We start from the raw sequence: 18566 nt of genomic DNA, 5'->3' as shown, positions 1-18566 counted from the left end.
GGGCCTGTGCTGGCTATTTATGTTCCTCTTAAAGGTTGACACTTGATGTAATCTCATAGCCTGAGGACTCCTTGGTTAGAGGGAAAACCCCCTAATATACATGCTAAAAAACTTGGATTTTTTTTTTTTTTTTTTTTGTGTGTGTGTGTGGTACTGGGGATTGAACCCAGGGGTGGTTTGTCACTGAGCTACATACCCAACCCTTTTTATTATTTGAGACAAGGTCTTGCAATTGCTGAGGCCTCCTGAGTCACTTAAAAATAGCTTTTAAACTAAGGATTCCTTTCTTTCTTTCTCACCAGCTTTATTTTAAAGAACTATGATATTCAGTATTTTTCCATGAGAGATATTGATCGACTTGGTATTCAGAAGGTCATGGAACAGACATTTGATCTGCTGATTGGCAAGTAAGTAACTACAATGTATGTCTACTTCTAGATCCCAGAGAGGGACAGAGCAAACTCTCAATGGGTGTCATACTTGAGCCTGTCTCTTTAGCATAGAAACTTTACTTTTAAAATAAAACAAATTATGTACATATAAAAACTTCAGAAAGGTATAACATGAAACATCTAGTCATATTCTTTTTCTGGGGTTGGGAGGGAGTTTCCTTTAAGTCATTGTCCAGATCTCCTGTTTCTTGTGAATTTCTCAGGGGCACTTAAGTACTGAGTCACATTCCCAGCCATTTTTGTATTTTATTTTAAAACAGGGTCTTACTGAGTTGCTTAGCACCTTGCTAAATTGCTGAAGCTGGCTTTGAACTCTCGATCATACTGCCTCAGCCTCCTGAGCCGCTGGAATTACAGGGCAGGCACCATTGTGCCTGGCTTTATCTCCATTTAATGCTTTATCTTTTGAGATGTGAGGCATTCCTTGTTCCAACAGTCCCATTCTTCACAGCCTCATTATTATTGCTTCATCTGAGTCTAATATTAAGCAAATCTTGGTAATATAGAAAGATGACAGATGAATGATAATAATATGCTAGTTTAAAGGAGCATTTTCCCAATCCTGAGTTTTTACTTTGGGGTGTTATATGTTAGTTTCAGCCATTGGACACATGTACTCAAGTTGGAATTGGAAGATGTTAAGTTTGCAGACATAAAATAGTATTAAGTTCAGGGGCTGTTAGAGAATAAAGGCAACTAAAACTCAGATCATGCTAACTTAAATTAGTATATCAGAGCCCAGTGTCATGTGAAAGTGAAGAATTCCCTCTAATGACAGTAATGAAGGAAGCTTTAATGCCCAGGGTACATCAGAAATACAATCGGCAGTTAGTCTGTCTGAAATACGTAGAACAAACATCAATAACATGAAGTAGTGTGTAGGAATCTAATACACTTTTAGTAACTTTCAGGAAGAAAAAACCTGGAAATTTGCTGTATCTAACAAAGTACCAGGACCAAAAAACAACAAAATCAAGGAGCTACGATAACAGGAAGAATGAATGAGTCTACAAGCACAACTAAATATGTATTCTCTGGTCCTCTTCCTTTCCAGGAGACAAAGGCCAATCCATCTGAGTTTTGATATTGATGCATTTGACCCTACACTGGCTCCAGCCACAGGAACCCCTGTTGTGGGGGGATTGACCTATAGAGAAGGCATGTATATTACTGAGGAAATACACAATACAGGTATGTAAACATCAGGTCAGTAGCCTGTTAAGTATATATATAAATATGCGGAATCTCCTGCCTGAAGGGGATCTTTTTTAAACTGCTTATTTTTTTGATACTGGGGATTGAACCCAGGGGCACTTTATCACAGAACTACAATCCCAGCCCCCTTTTGGTGTTTGAGACTGGGTCTTCTTGCTAAGTTGCTGAGGCTGGCCTGGAACTTGTGATTCTTCTGCCTCAGCCTCCCAAGTCACTGGGATTACAGGTATGTGTTATCATACCAGGCTGTTCTGCTGAAAAGAAATTTTGGGGGGTATTGGGAATTGAACCCAGGGCACTTAGCCACTGAGCACATCCACAACCCTTTTTATTTTGTATTTTGAAACAGCATCTCGCTAAGTTGCTTAGGGTCTTGCTAATTTGCAAAGGCTGGCTTTGAACTTGTGATCCTCCTGCCTCAGCCTCCTGAGTTGCTGGGATTAGTCATTTGCCACCGTGCCTTGCCCTAAAAAATGTTTTATTTGTATATTATAGTTATACATAATAATGGGGTTCATTTTGACATAATTGTGGCTGCATAGAATATAATTTGCTCCATTTCAGTCCCCAGTATTTCCTGTTTCCCTCCCCCTTGCTTAAATTTCTGTACCTAAAAAGTATAGGATTCAGCCCTCCATACCACAAAAAAAGAGGGTTGGTTCTCTGGGAGTCAGGAATTTGGAGTCAAAGCAGATCTCTTAAAGATACTGTAAGTTGGGACAAGTTCTTTTTATCTAGAGTAAGTCTTATACTAGAGGTTGTTTGATAGGAGTTTTAATAAGTAGGATACAATTGGATAAATCACTGACAATATTAACATAAATTCTAGATTATCAAAAGTAACTTTTCCAAAACTCAAACTTGTTTGCAGTTTTCATTTTTGTAAAAAAGCTTCTGGTTTTAAGTTCACTTGAAATGACCTTCCCTTCCAAAATTTAAACACCTACCACGTGGTACTACTTCAGTAACCATTTCATGAAACAGGTATGAAGAAGCATAGAGACCCCAGATTCAAAGGTCTAAGGCTGTAGGGAACCTTGGAATAGGAGATAGAAATGGGCACTGAACCCATAGAACCTGCTAGAACCTTAGGAAAGCACTTTCAGATCTAAGAGTAGATCTAAGACAGTTTCATTCTCAGACCCACCATCTTAGATATTACCTTGGGTTAGTGGACAGAGAACCCAAGAGTTCAATCCTCCATTTAGCTTTCCAATGTCAGTAGTCAGAGGAGGGCTTAATAACTTGCAGCACCTAGATGTGGCATGCTCCTTGCCTTGTGCCACCTTTCCTCTGTTGCAGTATTTATTCCAAAAGACACACATGATGTTGTCCATTAGATACATCAAACAGTTTTCTTTAATTTGCAGGATGGCAGTAGTCAGGAAACATGTAATAGGAGCACACACTCTCTGATTATTACTTTTGGGATAGGTTCAGGGTGCAGGTTTAGCCAGTATAAATCAGTGACATAAACCGTCAGAGACACAGGTCATATGGACAAAATGATGGAAATGCTATGGTAACATGCCTGGTCATTGCAGTTTTGCACACTGCAATCAGCTATGTTCTGCTAAGACAACACACTGAACAGATACAATGACACTAAGTATCATGTACTATAACATAATATCAATAAGCCATTAGGTGTATACACCCATGATTCTAGTCTTTATAGTCACACCAAATATTCTTAGATACTGTATTCTTGAATACTAGTTTATTCAGATGACTCTCAAAGAGGTAGATTAACTTTATCCAGATTAACCAATTAAGAAGTTAGTTCTAGAGAAGTTGGTTATGTAGAGGGGGAGGGGAGAAGATCTGGATAGGTTCTTCCCTTCCCCTCCAGGCCAAAGAACAGTGCTGAGGACTTGGGCAAAAGTTCTCAAACCCTCACAGAAGGCAACATATGACTGTATCTTCCCATGGCCAAGGGTAAGATGCTGGGCCAGTCTGCTGGGAGACATAAAAAATGTATCAGATGTAGAACTTTCCTCAGAACTCAAAGCATGAAGGGATAAGAATATACATTTTAGGGCATGTGGTACAGTGCCTTAAGGGATACAAATGGGGCTGGGGATGTAGCTCAGTGGCACAGTGTGTGCGTAGCATGCAGAAGGTCCTGAGTTTGATCCCCAGCACCCCCCAAAACAATAACAAAAACAGATAAAGCATTAGAAAGCCTGATAGCTAGGCCTATTATGTTAGCTGAATAGGGATGAATTATTTGATTACCTTAAAGGTTTCTTTCAGTACTTCAGCATATAGTGTTTTAACTTGAATTGATGGGTAAGAGGATGAGGTGCAAGGGGCTTTCTTACAATAGATAATTGTATAGTGAAAAGCACTCCTGTTTTTACCTTGGTTTGTTCTCCTTGTCCAAGTGGGACAACCCTCACTAAAAGCACCAGCTAGGCGATTTTCTGAGATTTGATACTTATTCTTCCAGGGTTGCTGTCAGCATTGGATCTTGTTGAAGTCAATCCTCGGTTGGCCACTTCAGATGAAGAGGCAAAGGCTACGGCTAGCCTGGCAGTGGATGTGATTGCTTCAAGTTTTGGTCAGACAAGGGAAGGAGGTCACATTGTCTATGACCAACTTCCTACTCCCAGTTCACCAGATGAATCAGAAAATGAAGAACGTGTGAGAATTTAGGAAACACTGTGCACTGGCACATTTCACGATGGGCATTCCAGAGTTGCAAAGCATTCAAGGGGATAGATACTTAAATGGTTGGCTGGATTGATACTGCCTTAATAAGAACATCAATATATTTTCACGATTGTAAAGTTTCCCCTCTCCATTTTGGTGACCAATAATACTACTGTAAATGTATTTTTTTTTTTAAATTCACAAGGTATTGATATGTTACAGTACTATGTAAATTTGCAGAAGTCATAAACTGCATTTATTACCTTGGTATATCATATTGGTCTTGTCATTGTTCCTTCACATCTATGTGGTTTTTCTGGCTGCCGTTCCTCCTCCCAGTCTGGCTACACAGTGCATCCTTGAACTGTTAGCCCACAACAGCAACACGCATATTCCACTCCCTAATAACATTTGTCCACAGGGTCAAGGTTCTGATCCACAAACCTTTCCCTATAGCAATTTCAATGCTTGCGAAAGAATTTGTAATAAACCAGGCCTCCCAGGATAGCTAGCTCCAATAAGATGATAATGGAAAGCAGCAGCTTATTGGTTGTCACTCTACAAAGAGAAGCAGAACAAGTAGTAGTCAGCAGTCTGGACAGGTTATTTCTTACAGTTCTTCATTCTTTGGAGTTTGTCTCAGGGCCAAGGCTAAGATACTCTGAGGGCAGATGAAATTTTTGTTTGAATACAGAGCCACTTAGCAATAAGTACTCATAAGGTTCTTTGGCTTGGAAGTGGCAACTCTGAAGGTTCTTTAGCTGTGATTTAGAGATAAAACTGTCTACCTCACAGAAATGTGGAAAATTAGGACTATAAATACCAAAGCATAAAGATAGTTTCTTGGTTCTAAAATGTCTTCAAATCACATTTCAAATAGCAGTAATACAATACCACTATCTAGCCACATAGCACCACATTGGTTAAATACCACAGCTATGAGTGTAGGCTGGGTGAAAGGTTTGGGACAGACCCTCCTGTGTCAAAGTCCAATTCATGGATGGGTTTTGCTTTTAGGAAAAGTAACTAGAACCCTGGGTACTGCCTTTCAGTCTTCCTTTTTTACTTTGTTCCTATTTCTTCTGCTCTGCTCTCCTAACCTAATGAGTATCTTTTATTATTATTATTTTTTTAAAAGTACTATTTTTTGTTTACACAGAATTCAATCTCTGGTTTTCATGTTCACTCTTGGGTTTCTCCTTAGTCCACAAGGAATTTCCTATTGTTTAGGGAAAATTCTACCCTTCCTGCTAGTTTCATGAACAGGCTATCATTTTGTTTCATTCTAGGCCATATGTGCCCAAGGTCATGCACTTATCCCCAATTTCAGCCTCAATGGCAATACTTCCCTTCAGTCCTGGTTTTGTTGCTGTTAGTACTCACCTCAAAGGTTTCTGTTTTGTTTTTAAAATCTACTTCTTGCTAACATGACAGAACTCCCAGAAAAGAGCCTCATTCACATGAAGGGCAAGCAGAGCCAAAAGCCAGGACTAAGCAATAACACTTTTTTTTTTTTTTTTTGGTACCAGGGATTGAACTCAGGGGCACTCAAACACTAAGCCACATCCCCACATCCCCTATTTTGTATTTTATTTAGAGACAGGGTCTCCCTTCGTTGCTTAGTGCCTCACTTTGGCTGAGGCTGGCTTTGAACTCAAGATCCTCCTGTCTCAGTCTCCTGAGCAGTTAGGATTACAAGCGTGCGCCAACTTGCCTGGCCATGAAAACTGTTTTCTAATCAAGTTTTTACAAATATATTTGAATGAATATAAAGCCCTATCATTCCCATGTGTCTTCTTGCAGAAATATAAAACTGAGATTAAACATTCTTTCAGTGGACAAATTTTCAAGTGCTGCAAATCAGAGCAATACATAATTTTAACAAAGGATTTTATCCTGGAATATTTTACTATAAAAACTATATTCCTTACTTTATTTCTCTATCTCCTGGGCAGTACTGAGTACAGGGGGACTATATGGAATAAAGCACTAAGATGATTTATTAGGACTCTGCCACTGTTTTAAGTTTTCTTGGTTGAAGACATTAAGAGTTGGGCTGGGTATGTGGCTCAAGTGGTAGCGCGCTCGCCTGGCATGCGTGCGGCCCGGGTTCGATTCTCAGCACCACATACAAACAAAGATGTTGTGTTCGCCGATAACTAAAAAATAAATATTAAAAAATTCTCTCTCTCTCTCTCTCCTCTCTCACTCTCTCTTTAAAAAAAAAAAAAGACATTAAGAGTTAAAAGAAATTTTGTGACTTTTTGAAACTTACTTTCTGGACATCGAACGGAGAATCTTTCGACTTTTGCTCAAGTTTTCACTTGTGTTTACCAGCTGAGAAGAGAAAATACCAATTATTTCCCCCTTCTTTCAAAAGTACATACTGTATATAGAATTTGAACATTCCTAAATTAATAGTGGGCATTAAGAGGTCTATGTTCAAAAAGGCCTAGAAATCAAACTAATTATGGCCTCTGAGTACAAGTAGCAGAATCTGGAAAGGAAAAGGTACTTTGGTATTCATCAAGGAGATGTGGGAATTATTATATCCCAAGGTTGCTGTGGGATTGTAGACTTTTGGCTGGGATACTTTCACTTTGGCTACTCAAAACAGGAAAGGATCTGGTATACCCAGCCAGTGACTATGTAGCAACTTAAGATTTCTATTTCATCAGCCAAGTTCCAGAAGAGCCTCCTGGGTTGGTGTTTGTTTCCGTAAGCTGGTAGATTATCACTTTAAAATGTGTTTTAAAAATCTTTTATTACCCCTTTGAGGCAGTTATACTGAATTGTGAAGAGAATTAGCCCCCATGGATCCCTTCCCTTTTGACTGTCTATTACTAATCTAGATAGCTAGAGAATATCTCAATGGCTGCTCCTTGTCATCTGTTCCCAGATGATCAATATACCAGTAGCCTTGATATAGTGATCTCTCAGTGCATTCTTTGGCTTTTTTTTTTTTTTTTGGTGGTACTAAGGATTAAAATCAGGGCCTCAATCTACCTACATCCCAACCCTCTTTAAAGATTTTAGTTTTGAGAAAGGTTCTCATTAAATTGCTGACATTGAACTTGCCATTCTCTCGCTTTAGCCTCCCAACTAGCTAGGATTATAGGTGCACATCACTGTACTCACCCCACTGTTTGGCTTTATTTTATTTATTTATTTTTATGCGATGTTGAAGATCGAATTCAGTGCCTCACATGTGCTAGGTAAGCACTCTACCACTGAGCTACATCCCCAGTCTTCGTTGGCTTTTAAATTTAACCAAAATTTAAAAGCTCAGAACCCACATTATTTGTTGGCAATTCTCCATAGCTTGCTTTGGATAAGCATTTTATTGTGAATTTTCATTGAATATTGATATTGATTTCACTAATATTGAGAACAGAATCACTGATTAATTTTAAGAATGAAGAATTGCAAAATGTGGGGAAAAAAAGAATGAAGAATTGAAGCTATCAAGATGTGTAAGAAAGATATCACTGAGTAGCGCATGCCTGTAATAGGCAAGAAGATAACAAGTTTGAGGCAACTTAGCGAGACCCAGGGCTGGGGTTGTAGCTCAGTTTAGAGTACCCCTGGGTTCAAATCCCCAGTACCTGCCCCACAACACCCGCAAATCCCCACACTAAGCTAATATTTTCCTGTCTAAATCTTGGACCCACTATCCGCTTTTCAGTTTGAATTTGCCTTAGCCTATTAAGATAGAGCATTCCACTGGCAAACTACTATTTTAAAAATCCCTCTGTAGAGTAACAAATATATAGAAAGGAAGAAATGAGTTATTTCCCAGAGTTTCTAAAAAGTGACAGCATATTAGAGACCCCCAACAGTCATCAATGGAATTCTATTTATTTTCTTCCCTCAATGATCCAACTTACCTTGGTAACAGTAAAGGATTAGTCCAATACTGAGCAATAAGTTTATAAATCTACATACTATGAATGGTACTATGTTTGACATTTGGAAAAGAACATTGGTTCTAAAAGATGGGGTGTTATAAGTTGATGATGTTTTCCTAAGAATATCAAAATATTCCCTTAGATGTGAGAAATTAAAATCTCACATTGCTGACTTTGAATCCTTACATACCTCTTTAAAAAAATTTTTTTTCCATTAATGTCTAAGTCTTAGGGGTAAAATTTCTTCAAAGGGAGATCCTCTCTTACCCAAGCAACCTAAAAAAAAAGGTTATCCCCTAAATTTAGAACTGCTATAGCTTTTTGGACTTAGGATGACGGCATCTGGGTATGGTGGACTTACCTACTTTCCCTATTCCAGTCACTTTCCCCACCTGTGCAGACTTACTCTGTTCTTGGTACGTTCCAGCTGGTCTCGTTGCTCCCCCAGCTCTTCTATGATTTCTGAGCCAATCTGGTCAGTTTCTGTAGCAATCCGATGAGAACGCTCAATGCTTTGAGTGGCCCTGTTTAGGCTTTCAGTGCCTTGCAGAAGCAATGCCCTTTGTGAATGTAGCCGATTCTGACAGGAACATGGGAGGGAAATGTTATAGATTCAGTGCCAGCAGGCTCCTTACAACCTTGTGTAAAAAGGGATATAGGGAACAACAATTTCCATTATAGTTAGTTCCCTGGTATCCACAGTGGATTGGTTGACCCTTGAGGATGTCAAAATCTATGGATGCTCAAATTTCTTATATAAAATGGTGCAGCAGTTACATATAACATATGCACATCCTTCATATACATTAAATTATCTCTAGATTATACATAATGTCTGATACAATGTAAATGTTAAGTAAATAGTTGTTTATTGTTTAGAAAATCATGACAAGAAAAAAATCGGTACATGTGATTCAGGATAGAATTTTTAAAAAATATTTTCAATACAAAGTTAGTTGAATGATTAGATGCAGTGGACAGGGAGGGCTAACTGTATTTTAAGGAAGAACCAAAGATACTAATATACTGTAAGATCATGTTCAAGGTCATAGACTCAAGTAGAACCTGAAGTCCAATCAGCCAGACCACAGGTTACCCACACCACTTGTTAAACTTAAGTGAAGCGAGGTGAGAAAAAAATAAAAGATAAGAAGCATTTTTCCTGTGGATCAGTTCAAATTTATCATAAACATAATATGAGTCTCTCAGAGGCAACTTCAGAAAGGTAGCAGGCTAGATTTAGGGGTGCAGGAGCTAACTGGTTATGCATATAGCCTGTAATTTTGGCAGTGCTTAACAAGAAAACTAATCTTTACAGTCCTAGAAAAAGACTAATTTGCTCAAGATTCCCACCTGACTGGTACTGAGGATTTGGGTATTATGAATAAACTATTCTTTTTTAGCATATAAAAAAAAATCATTTAGAAGCCTGAGATTCAATCACAATAAGGAAAAAAACTTAGGTGGCTACCACACTCTTGGTGACACACCCCCACCACACCTGGCCCCCTGCCAAAGAATTTCATCTCAGGTCAATCAAACACACACACAACTATGAAGTTGCCACAAGGTGATTAGGTCTCAAGGCTGGTAATATCTGGGGCTGAAGTAAGCTTTCCCAGCTGCCCGAATTTTCTAAATCCCCACTTAAGTTTTACTCTACCTATAATCCTAAACACAGATAGCATGTGGACAAAAGTAGTCTTTGTAAGGCCAGGATTAACCATGAACAGCAATGGGTGCAGTTCTAAATTCTTAGCTATCCGAAGTCTATACAATCTGAATGGGTGCAACTCTCAGAGGCTTTTTACAAAGTAAGGGACCACTGGCAATAGAACTTAAAAAGACATCATCAAGATGTAGATTCTTGCCAGGCACAGTGGCACATGTCTGTAATCTCAGTGACTTGGGAGGCTGAAGCAGGAGAGATCGCAAATTTGAGGCCAGCCTAGACAATTTAGCAAATCCATTCTCAAACTAAATAATAAAAAGAATTGGGGGTGTGCTTCAGTGGTAAAGTGCCCCTGGGTTCAATACCCAGTACCAGGGGTGTAAGGAATGACAAAACAAAGTGGATTCTTAGAGCAAAAGCATCAAGAAGCATTTTCTTTCTTTTGTTCATTCTTTTTTTTTGGTACTGAGGATTGAACTCAGTGACGCTTAACCACTGAACCACATACCCATTCCTTTGTTGTATTTTATTTAAAGACAAGGTTTCACTACCTTTGAACTTGTGATCTCCTACCTCAGCCTCCTGAGCCGTTGTGATTACAGGCATGAGCCACCATACCTGGCATAAGAAGCATTTTCACCTAACAAGTAGCATACAGACCAGTAGATGAGGAAACCACTGAATGAGGTACAAATAAACCTAGTTACATTTGCTCAAAAGAAGGAGAAAAAAAAAAAAAAAGATTTTCAAATGATTAGGCTAAAGAGCAGGAAATAACAAAAATATCACATAAATCAGGTTCAGACAGATTTGGGACAATAAGTCTACAAAAAGTGGTACATGTGGGGCTGGGATTGTGGCTCAGCAGTAGAGCGCTTGCCTAGCATGCTCGGGGCCCTAGGTTCGATCCTCAACACCACATAAAAATAAGTGAATGAAATAAAGGTATTGGGTCCAACTAAAAAAAAATAAATATTAATAAATATTAAAAAAAAAAAAAAAGGGGCTGGGGATGTGGCTCAATTGGTAGCGGGTTTGCCTGGCATGCGTGTGGCCTGGGTTCGATCCTCAGCACCACATACAAATAAACATGTTGTGATAGTCGAAAACTAAAAAAAAATTCTCTCTCTTTAAAAAAAAAAAAAAAAAAAAGTGGTACATATAATCTATATTATGATTTATGGTGTTGGGCATGGTGGCATGTGCCTAATAGTTCTAGACACTCAGAATGTTCAAGAAGAAAAATCATTTGAGCTCAAGAGTTTGAGGGCAACCTGGACAACAGAGTGAGATTCACTTAAAAAAAAAATATGATTTAAAATTTCTGAAACTAATAAATTTAAAGCAAAATGTTTGGATGCATCCCCTCCATGTTTCTGGTAACAATGGCCAAAGCCACTTTTATACCTTCCACTTTCCTGGTTTTTTTCAGTCTTTTTTTTTTTTTTAACCATTTTTATTAGTTGTTTTTGGGTATTCTACCTATTCACATGCAGTGCTGAGAATCAAACCCAGTGCCTCACACATGCTAGATAAGTGCTCTACCACTGAGCTACAATCCCACCCTCCAGTCTTTTTTCATATGATTTTATAATTATCCATTTGAAAGTTTTACATCATTCTCAAAATTTCGTTTTTCTTTTTCTTTTTTTTTTCTCTATGAGGGATTGAACCCAAAGACATTCTACCACTGAGCTATATCCCCAGCTATTTTTATTATTTTGAGAGACAATCTTGCTAAATTGTTAAGGCCAGCCTTGAACTTGCGATCCTTCTGCCAGTCTTCTGAGTCACCAGACTATAAGTGTGTACCTCTTGGCCTGGCAAAATATCTTGTTTTGATATCAAATATGTCATCCCAGTAACATTCTGAACGTCCTTCAGACTATAATCAGCATGCATTATGAACTATTTCTATTACCAGCATCTCTCCATAAGTTTGGTCTGCAATGGTGGGCCCCTTTCCATTTCTCTTAACATACAATCTGTAATGTTAATTTCTACTTTGTACTATATTTGTGAAATATAATCCAAATACAACCCATTAAATTTAATCTTTGTGAAATCTTATGATAAACATCTTTAACCAGATTCTCTAGATGATTCCAGGATGTAAGTTTTCAATTAGTCCAATTTTATAAACCAGAACCCTGAAGAGGTAATCAGGCTCATTTTCCATTAGAAGAGGTGTCAGAAGCCCCTGAGCTGGCGTAGTAGCACACTCCTGTAATCCCAGCTACTTGGGAGAATCATAAATTCAAGATAACCTTGGAAACTTTCTCAAAAAGTAAAAAGGGTTTGAGATGTAGCCAGTGGTAAAGTGCCCCTGGGTTTAATCCCCAGCTCTGGGGGGCGGGAGGGGGGGAAGGGGGGCTTCTTGAGAAGCACCTTGCATTTTCTTGGATAGCTGCTGGACGATTTTGATATTAAGGTAAAGGAAAGATTTTGTTACAATATTTTGACAAATGAAAAACCCAAATGAACTTTTTGGAGCCTACATGAGAAAGTGATTCTAAAATGTATATGAAAGAATAAAACCTCAAGAAGAAAAAAAATTAGATCAACATGTCAGAACAGAGTTCAGGTAGGAATAAGAAACATTTATATACTACTACACAAAAAGATATACATACATATATGACATAAATCTAAGTAAATAGGGTTTAGAAAGATATGCCTTAATCGAGGTATGGTAACACACACCTTTAATCCCAGTGGCTCGGGAGGCTGAGGCAGAAAGATCCCAAGTTCAAAGCAACTTAGCAAGACACCATCTCAAAATAAAACATAAAAAGGGCTGGAGATGTGGCTCAGTGGTTATGTGCCCCTAGTTTCAATTATCTGCCCCTGCCAAAAGATCTGCATTAAAATGAGCAGGTACCACAAGGGAAAAGAAGAATTAGATGCAAGAAAGGAAACTACAATTTTAAAAAAACCCAAGAAACCAGTATGCACTGATAATGTGAACTGCAACTCCACAATGTTTAATTCTTGTACCACAGTTCCTTCAGGAAAGGGGAAACAAAAAAATCAATCAGCTAATACTTACCATATGCTCATTTTCTAAAGCATATGTGCCATACTTCATGTCTCCTCGGCCCCCAGGTGTGGCTGTCAAAGGTGTGCTTCTCACCTCCCGATGGAGTTTGCCAAGGTCCTTCCTGTAGTTTCGCAGCTTAGACATCATGGGGTTACGGAAGGACAGAGGTGCATACCGTAGCTCTTCCTCCATCTCTGCCAGCTGGGAAAGCACCGTAATAAATATATGGCCTGGGTCTCCCCCTTTTCATCTGAGGATGTGCCTACTTTGAATTTGTCAAACCCTGGACAATCCCAAATGACACTCGAACATATGTTCCATGAGGCAGGGGCCCCAAATGCCATGTTCACTTCATTCCAAGTGCCTGGAATAGTGTCTAGCCAGCATTCATTAATAAAATCTGTGATGGATGAATAAATCAAAGAAAATATTAATGGGCTGGGGGGTAGTTCAGTGGTAGAACGCCTTCCTATCTATCTCTGGTACCGCAAGGCCCTGGTTTCTATCTCTGGTACTGCAAAAGATAAACAAAAAAACCCCAACTAACAGAAGCAACTTGGAGCTTGTTAAATACATCTTTATATACATTCTCTAATTTAATCCCTACAACAAATCAATGATAGGAAATACCTTCTCCATTTCACATGACTGACTTAAAACTGCTTACATCCTAAAAGGAGTTAGGATTCAAAATTTTCAGATCCTGAGCCTGATATTGTTCAACATGGACATCAAGAAGTATATTCAAGGGCTGGGGACGTGGCTCAAGTGGTAACGTGCTCGCCTGGCATGCACGCGGCGCTGGGTTCAATCCTCAGTACCAATTTAAAATAAAATAAAGATGTTGTGTCCACTGAAAACCGAAAAATAAATATTAAAAAATTCTCTCTCAAAAAAAAAAAAAGAAGTATATTCAAGTCTACTATACTAAAAATGATCTGATCTGACATAAGGGTTATTTTCTTCTTTTTTTCTGAAAATCAACAAATACATTTCTCTCTAAGGCAGAGATTAAGTAGGGGCCCACAGAGTAGGATGCTTTGGGGAGTCAAATTTCCATTCTTCTAAGTTAAAAACAAAAAACAAAAAACCCTACACACACAGACAGGAAGGCCTAAATTATTTTGATCTGCCTGGGATACCAGAGTGGGACTGTTAATCTTGCTCAATTAAAAACCAGAGAGTATATGAACACCAAATACATAAATCAGAAGTGGCTAGATTTCTAAAATGCTATCAGGATGATAATTGAAAGACGAGACTCATACATAATAGGTATCATGGATATGCCCAACTGTACTAGAAAAATGTCTAATAGTCCTACTATGAAGGAGATACGTTTCCATATTTTAGTGGTCTCCTTAAAATAGGTACAAAAAGAGAAAAGATGTAGATAAGTCTAACTTCTCAGAACTTCAGTGGGATAACTGGGAGGTTGATCTTCAATAAGCAAAGAGGAAGTTCTTTGTCATGAAAATGATTTTTCTCCTAAGTCTGCTCTTAAGTAGCAAAACTCAGGGCAGCTATTCATTTTTTGTTTTTCAATAAAAAATGTAGAAATATTTTAACCTACATGTTATAATGAATCAATATGAAGTCAAATTCCACAGTCCCCAAAATTCCAAACCTCTTCCTCAGAATAATCAGTTTCTGTACAAGATTTAGAGATGTCCAATCTATGTAGTTTTTCTCAGTGTGCTATAGAATTTAGAGGTTCTGCTTGAATATTTCCTAAGTCAAGCACAGAATGTCTCTCTTCATCAATTTCTCCAGTGACTGTAAGGCTATCACCTCTTACAATGTGTAGCTCTTATACTACTTGTTCTAATCCCTGTGAAGAACTAAACACTCATTTATGGCTTTCATCCAAAATCAAATTAATGGTCTGGTCAAACCTTTCAGTATTCTTCCATTAGAAAAAATAACAGCAGTTATTCCATTAGAAAAAATAACAGCAACAGTTCAGTTGATGTAGTTCTCCAGGCAGACATCATGCTACTTGGCCCAGAGGTTCCAGGCAACAGAGCAGTGCAGGTGACAAGATCAGGATATTACCAAGGACCTAGATTTTAGCCCCAACCTTAATAGGTTTACTGAAGCTAGAGCTTAATGAGAAGGAGCTAGAAGGGCTCTTGCTTCCAAAGGGTTAGAGCAAAAGGAAAAAAGAAAAAAAAAAAAATTTAAAGAAAAGCAAGGCAAGAGAGAAGCCCCCAGCAACCAGGACTGACTTGACAGGCTTTGGGTCCTGCTTGAGACAACTCATTCTGTTCTTGAATGTCTTGCCCGAGGAACTAAATCCAGTTATGCCATCTTCCAAGACAGAGAGGAATATGGCTAGAACCATCTCTGAGACATTTTCTGTGACAGTAAGTTTAACAAAGAACAGTAATCTATCCTAGAGGCTAGCTCTTTTGAAGAGATCTGAAAATACCACTCAGATTAAGGAGTGAGAATGCCCTTACTACTCACATAAGGAATGCAGTATTTTAGGAGAGTCCTCCAAGTTTCACCCATTTGTGTTTTTCAACCTCCTAACCACCCATCCCCATCAAGTAACCTCAATAGTAAGAAAGAATCACAATCAAGGATCAATAGATAGAAAAAAGTAATCTATGATCAGGTCACAGAATTACTTCTGGAAAAGCCCAACACCAAGGAGAAGAAACAAGAACTTGTTCCTTGTTCTCACCGTTTCATTTGCTTCCTGGTGCTTTTCATCAAAATCTCTGATCAACTTCTTCTTCTCTTCTACAAAAAAGATAAGTAACACTCATTGTTTCTTCCACATATTTGTAGAGGACATTCCATCCACTTAGGATAACCTTCTCATTTCTCCCCCATTGGGAGTGGGGGAACTTAAATCACTCTTAAAAGGCATTTGGAAGTATATGGCGAACTTGTGATCATGATGATTGAGGGGGGTGGTATTATTATTGGCATTTAGTATTCAAGGAACAAGAAAACCTATGCTTGGGACAGTCCAGCATAACAACTATTTGGTCCCCAAAGCCAACAGCATCCCTACTAAGAAACACTACAGGTCTAAGTTAATCATTCTCAACCATTTTCCCCATCGTAACTGAAGGGCCAGGCAAACTTTCATCAATAAGTTTACCAATATGGATCGCTGAAATGCGTTCCCACCTTCACCCCACAGTAAATCACTTCTTCCAATTTAACCCTGAAGCACTGCTTTTCTACAAATCAAATTCAAAATTCACCAACTCTGCTCATTGGTTTGGTATTCATTCCTCCTGGGTGGTGACATAGGTAATGACTTGCATACGAGACTTGTCACTCTACCTTGAGTTCTCTTTCAACCCTTCCAATGTCATTTTGGTGCTGTTTTTAATACCTATAAATTACTAATCTCCTCTTTTAACAAAAATAGAACATGCTTCAGTATCAAAGTAATAACATCTAAGAAAAGAATTATTTCTTGTGGGAGGCCATCCTTGCACATGATTGAGTTATCTCCCTGGCTGGGTGAGAGGTGCTCAGACACTTTCCTAAGTGTTAGAGCTTTCCCCCACCATCCTTGGGTCCGGAGGGCTTGTCCATGTGGAGGCGCACCTGACCACAGCCCTCGAAGAACCAATCATCTCACCTGACCTTGGAACACTGCCCCCCTTAACCTTCACTGGATGGGATTTTCCCCAGAATTTTTTGTTCCCCAATAAAAGTCCTTTCCCTGGCATTCTCTCTCTCTAGCCTCTTCAGTAAACCCCATTACTTCCTTGGGTAGCTGGAGGCTGGGGGTTTGAGGAGCCATCCTGGAGCTGGTTTGAAGGTAACTAGAGTCTGTGTCTTTAAACTCCCTTAGAATTTTCCCACGTAGCTGAACTTTTCATACCGTCTACGCTGGCCACAGACTAAAATTTCTGTTTTCATTATATTTTTTTCTGATCATTTACAGAAATTTCCCATTTAAAATATACCAAGTTTCTTTTAAAAGTATCTTTATATATTAAATAAATGTACTTTACACGAATGAGTTAATAAAGAGAAAACAATAATAAAAATGGCACTCTGGCCAGGCACGGTGTCACATGCCTATAATCCCAGTAGCTTGGGAGGCTGAGGCGGGAGAATGTCAAGTTCAAAGCCAGCTTCAGCAACTTAGCAAGGTCCTTAGCAAGAACTTGTCTCAAAATAAAAAATAAAAGGGGTTAGAGATGTGGCTCCATGGGTTAGGCGCCCCTGGGTTCAATTCCTGGTACCAAAAAAAAAAAAAAGGCATTTAATATTGAAAAATTAGTGAGTTCTTGTTTGTTTTTTGGTACTGGAACTTGAATCCACAGTTTCTTTTACCACTCACTGAGCTACATCCTCAGTCCTTTTTATTTACTTTGAGACAAGGGTCTCATTAAGTTGCTGAGGCTGGCCTTGAATTTGGAATCATCCTGCCTATGCCTCCCTCCTGAGTCACTCAGCTTATAGGTGTGCAACACACCTGGCAGAAAAAATCATGAAGGCATTTTGAATGCTGTGATATGGTAAATATTTGTATAGGGGGAGAGTCCTAGTTGGTCAGGGGTGTCAGGTTCTAGTGCCAGCTTTGGGCCTGACTCAACATGAAAATGTAGATAACTATCTTCTTATCTTTGGTACCTGATCTCCTCCCTTGGCTCGAAAATAAGGAAGAAATCAGTTCAATTTATGAGGAACTTGAATTTAAAAAAAATGTATACAAATGAATGTTCTCATTGGAAATCTACACATAATCTATTATCCACAAAGTACTATTGCTTATAATGTTTTTCTAATCTTTTGAGATTACCTTTACAATCTGACGATATAGTGTTCTGTTTCTTTTGAATTGTGGTAAAGTACACATAACAAAAAAAAAATCTACCATTTTGACATTTGGTGGGGAGGGACTGGGGGTTGAACCTAAGAAGTACTTTACCACTGAGCTATATCCTCAGTCCTTTTGTTTTTTATTTTGAGACAGGGTCTCAGTTAAAATTGCAATCGCGCCTTAGCCTCCCAAGTAGTCTGTATACAGCCTCATTTTGATCATTTTTAAGCATACATTTCAGTGGCATTAAGTACATTCACATTGTTGTGCAACCATAACCACCATCCATCTCTAGACCCTTTCAACCCACATAAGATGCAACATCGCTAAAGGTTTGCATGGATTTACACTGTTAATCACAACAATATTTATTATATCAGTTATCAGCTGCTTTCTAACTGATCACAAATCACTTATGTGCTTGTTCTATATTCTCAATTTGAGATAAACACTGACTTTTTTTTTTTTTTAAAAGTACTAGAGGCACCGAGATAAGTCCCAGCCCTTTTTATTTTGAGACAGTCTTGCTAAGTTGCTTAGGGCCTCACTAAGTTGCTGAGGCTGGCCTCAAATTTGTAATCCACCTGCTTAGCCTCCTACATTGGTGGGATTATGGGCTTTGCCAACATACTTGGCTTACTTTGTCTTTTTAAACTTTGTTCATAGCTTCTAAAAGTTTACATCTCCTCTAGATGTTGTTACTGCCTGAAAGAGAAAATGACAACAGATCCTTTACTATAGTGACACTCCTTTAGCATACATAAGTCACTGCAGGTGAATTATTTGTCCACACTGTTCATAAAACCCATGGCGTGGGGCTGGG

At 38.6% G+C, this 18566-nt stretch overlaps 2 protein-coding genes across 5 annotated transcripts in view; one reads left to right on the top strand and one right to left on the bottom strand.

Moving 5' to 3' along the window:
* Arg2 (arginase 2) overlaps positions 1-4351 on the top strand; it is a 40069-nt gene extending 35718 nt beyond the window's left edge. Inside the window, exons 6-8 of the mRNA XM_077109144.1 lie at positions 303-407; positions 1507-1643; positions 4120-4351. Of these exons, the coding sequence (XP_076965259.1) occupies positions 303-407; positions 1507-1643; positions 4120-4325 (448 nt within the window). The 3' untranslated portion in view covers positions 4326-4351. The remainder of the gene's footprint in view (positions 1-302; positions 408-1506; positions 1644-4119) is intronic.
* The window catches only part of Vti1b (vesicle transport through interaction with t-SNAREs 1B), a 42582-nt gene that overhangs the window by 19290 nt on the left and 4726 nt on the right, over positions 1-18566 (bottom strand). For 2 of the 4 annotated variants that reach the window (XR_013090753.2, XR_013090752.1), the window contains exons 2-6: positions 15632-15690; positions 12952-13143; positions 8637-8810; positions 6598-6659; positions 4586-4880 (exon numbers count right to left, since the gene is read on the bottom strand). Coding sequence is in view for 1 of the 4 variants with exons in the window: in XM_076850330.2 (XP_076706445.1) it covers positions 4784-4880; positions 6598-6659; positions 8637-8810; positions 12952-13143; positions 15632-15690 (584 nt within the window). In the remaining 3 variants the exon portion in view is untranslated. The other 2 variants (XR_013090754.2, XM_076850330.2) reach the window with 2 other exon arrangements.

This window comes from Callospermophilus lateralis, chromosome 3 (genome assembly GCF_048772815.1).
Source record: "Callospermophilus lateralis isolate mCalLat2 chromosome 3, mCalLat2.hap1, whole genome shotgun sequence".
Taxonomy (NCBI): domain Eukaryota; kingdom Metazoa; phylum Chordata; class Mammalia; order Rodentia; family Sciuridae; genus Callospermophilus; species Callospermophilus lateralis.
Note: the sequence above shows the minus strand (reverse complement) of the source record. Positions and strands in the feature narration are given on the sequence as shown.